General features: G+C 74.3%; 1 protein-coding gene across 1 annotated transcript; it reads right to left on the reverse strand.

Moving 5' to 3' along the window:
* On the reverse strand, positions 7-2,389 carry AMIGO1 (adhesion molecule with Ig like domain 1). The gene has a single exon (XM_021376912.1). It carries the CDS (start codon positions 1,867-1,869, stop codon positions 373-375), a length of 1,497 nt encoding a protein of 498 aa, XP_021232587.1. The 5' UTR covers positions 1,870-2,389; the 3' UTR covers positions 7-372.

Raw genomic sequence — 2,395 nt, forward strand, 5'->3', positions numbered from 1 at the left:
GTTCCCCCAGGATGGCTCTAAGGGGGGGGGCTCAGTTTGCGCTGTGGCACAGAGGAAAGGGGCTGCACCCCAGGGGTGGCTGTGCCCCGTGCCCCCCCCCTGGTGTGGGCGCTCTGTGGCCTCGGGGGGGGGACACGCTTCCCGGGGGAGGGGGGGTCATGCGTCACGATCAACATGCGGGAGGCAGCGCTGTGCGGGGGGGGGGCATCCACGCAGCAGGGACCCCCGTGTGCTTGGGTGCTGCCACCAGTGGGGGTCCCGCGGCACCCGGACCCCCGGGAGGGTTGGGGGGGGGGGGGGAGTACTCCACGTCACAGCATCCCCCCTGCAGTCCTCACATCTCTGCAGAGCCCACCCCCCCCCTCCCCCCCCTTACACCACGATGGGGGTGTCGGAGAACACCGAGCTGACCGAGTCCGGATCCGACACCTTCCTCTGCGCCCGGGGGCCTTCCCTCGCTGCCCCCACCCCCGCCGCCATCGCCGGGCTCCCCCCGCCTTTGTACCTCCCGTTCTGCCCCCCCGGCGCGGCGCGGTGCCCGGCGGCTCGAGGCCCGGGGGGGGGCTCCCCGACGGCGTGGTTGGGGGTAGCGCTGAGCACGGAGGAATTGAGGCTGTCGTCTCGGGGGGGGGCGGGCGGCTTGTCGGCCGGGCGGCAGCAGCAGCGGCACGGGGTGAGGTACAGGTAGATGAGCACCAGCACCACGCTGAGGATGCAGCCCACCAGCGTGGTGTAGGCGGTGTTGAGGCCGTCGTGGGGGCCGTGCAACGTGAAGTTGTGCACCAGCAGCTCCACGTACAGCGTCTCGTTGAAGCCCGGGCCCGACACGCGGCACGCGTACGTCCCGCCGTCCTCCGGCCTCAGCGCCCGCAGCTGCAGGCTCCCGTTGGCCAGCACGGCCGCGCTCCCGTTGCCTCCCTCCTCCGTCACCCTGTCCCCCCCCGGCGTCACCCAGTGGCGGCCGTGCCCGTCCCGCAGGCGGCTGTCGCAGCCCAGCGTGACGCTGTCCCCCAGGTAGGCCTCCAGCACGGCCTCGCGCGCCTCGCTGCAGTTGAGCAGCTCGCGGGAGCCCAAGGCCAGGATGGCCACCGGAGCTCGGCCCGGGGCCGCCGGCAGCTGGCAGCGCAGCTCCTCCTGGAAGTCCAGCACCGCGCTCAGGCGGCGGCGGCGGCCGCGGGCCACCAGCTGGAAGAGCGGGCAGTCGCAGGCCAGCGGGTTGCCGTGCAGGTAGAGGCGGTCGCGCAGCCAGGCGGGCAGGGCCTGCAGCTCGGCGGCCGGCAGCGCGCGCAGGCGGTTGGCGGAGAGGTCGAGCAGGGAGAGCCGCGGCGGGCGGCTGCCGTCGCGGAGCAGCTCCAGCGGGAAGCGGGCGATGTGGTTGCGGCCCAGGTAGAGCTTGCGGAGGCGGCCCAGGTTGTCGAAGGCGGCGCGGTCGACGGCGGAGATCTCGTTGTTGTAGAGCAGCAGCACCTCCAGCTCGGGGAGGTCGCTGAAGAGGTTCTCCTCCAGCGCGCGGAGGCGGTTGGAGGACAGATCCAGGTGGCGGAGGTGGGGGACGTGGGCGAAGGCCTCGGTGGAGACGAAGGCCAGGCCGTTGTGCGCCAGCAGCAGCGCGTGCAGGTGAGCCAGGCGGCCCGGGGCCCAGTCGGCGCGCAGGCGGCTGACGTTGTTGTGGCTGAGGTCCAGCACGGCGGTGAAGCGCGGCAGCGGGGCGGGCACGGTGCTGAGCGCGGCCTGCGAGCAGCTCAGGATGTTGGAGGCGCAGACGCAACGCGCGGGGCAGCTCCCGCCCGACGGCACCGCCAGCACCGCCAGCACCGCCAGCACCGCCGGCACCGCCGGCACCGGCATCACCGCGCACGGCCCCGCCATGGCCGCCGTGGATGGGGACGGGCGCTGGGGTCACGGCTGGCTGTCACGGCGCCGCATGGCACCGGGGTCACCGTGCGGGGCGGCTTTGGTCACCCAGCAGCGGGGCCGCCCCCGCTCACCCGGCGTCACAGCATGGAAGAGTCCCGGTCGCCCGGTGTCACCGTGCCGGGTGGCGTGGGTGACCCAGCGTCCCAGCACGAAGGGCTCCGGTCAACCGGCGCTGCAAAGAGGTTGACGCTGCTCCACCGGGCGTAGCGCGACGAGTCCCGGTCACCCAGCGTCACCGCGCGGAGCGGCCTTGGTCACCCGGCGTCACGGCGCGACGAGTCCCGGTCACCCGGTGTCGCCGCACCGGTCCCAGCCTCGCTCCGCCGATGTCGCAGCCGGCAGCGCCACGTGGCTCCGGTCCCCGCCGTCCCGGTGCGGGATGTCCCGGCTCTCCGCTGTCACCACGCGGGGTGGCCGTGTCCGCGCCGTCACGCCGCGCACCGCGGGGAGGTTCCGGGCCCGGTACCGCCGCACCACG

Source organism: Numida meleagris, chromosome 25 (genome assembly GCF_002078875.1).
Source record: "Numida meleagris isolate 19003 breed g44 Domestic line chromosome 25, NumMel1.0, whole genome shotgun sequence".
Classification (NCBI taxonomy): domain Eukaryota; kingdom Metazoa; phylum Chordata; class Aves; order Galliformes; family Numididae; genus Numida; species Numida meleagris.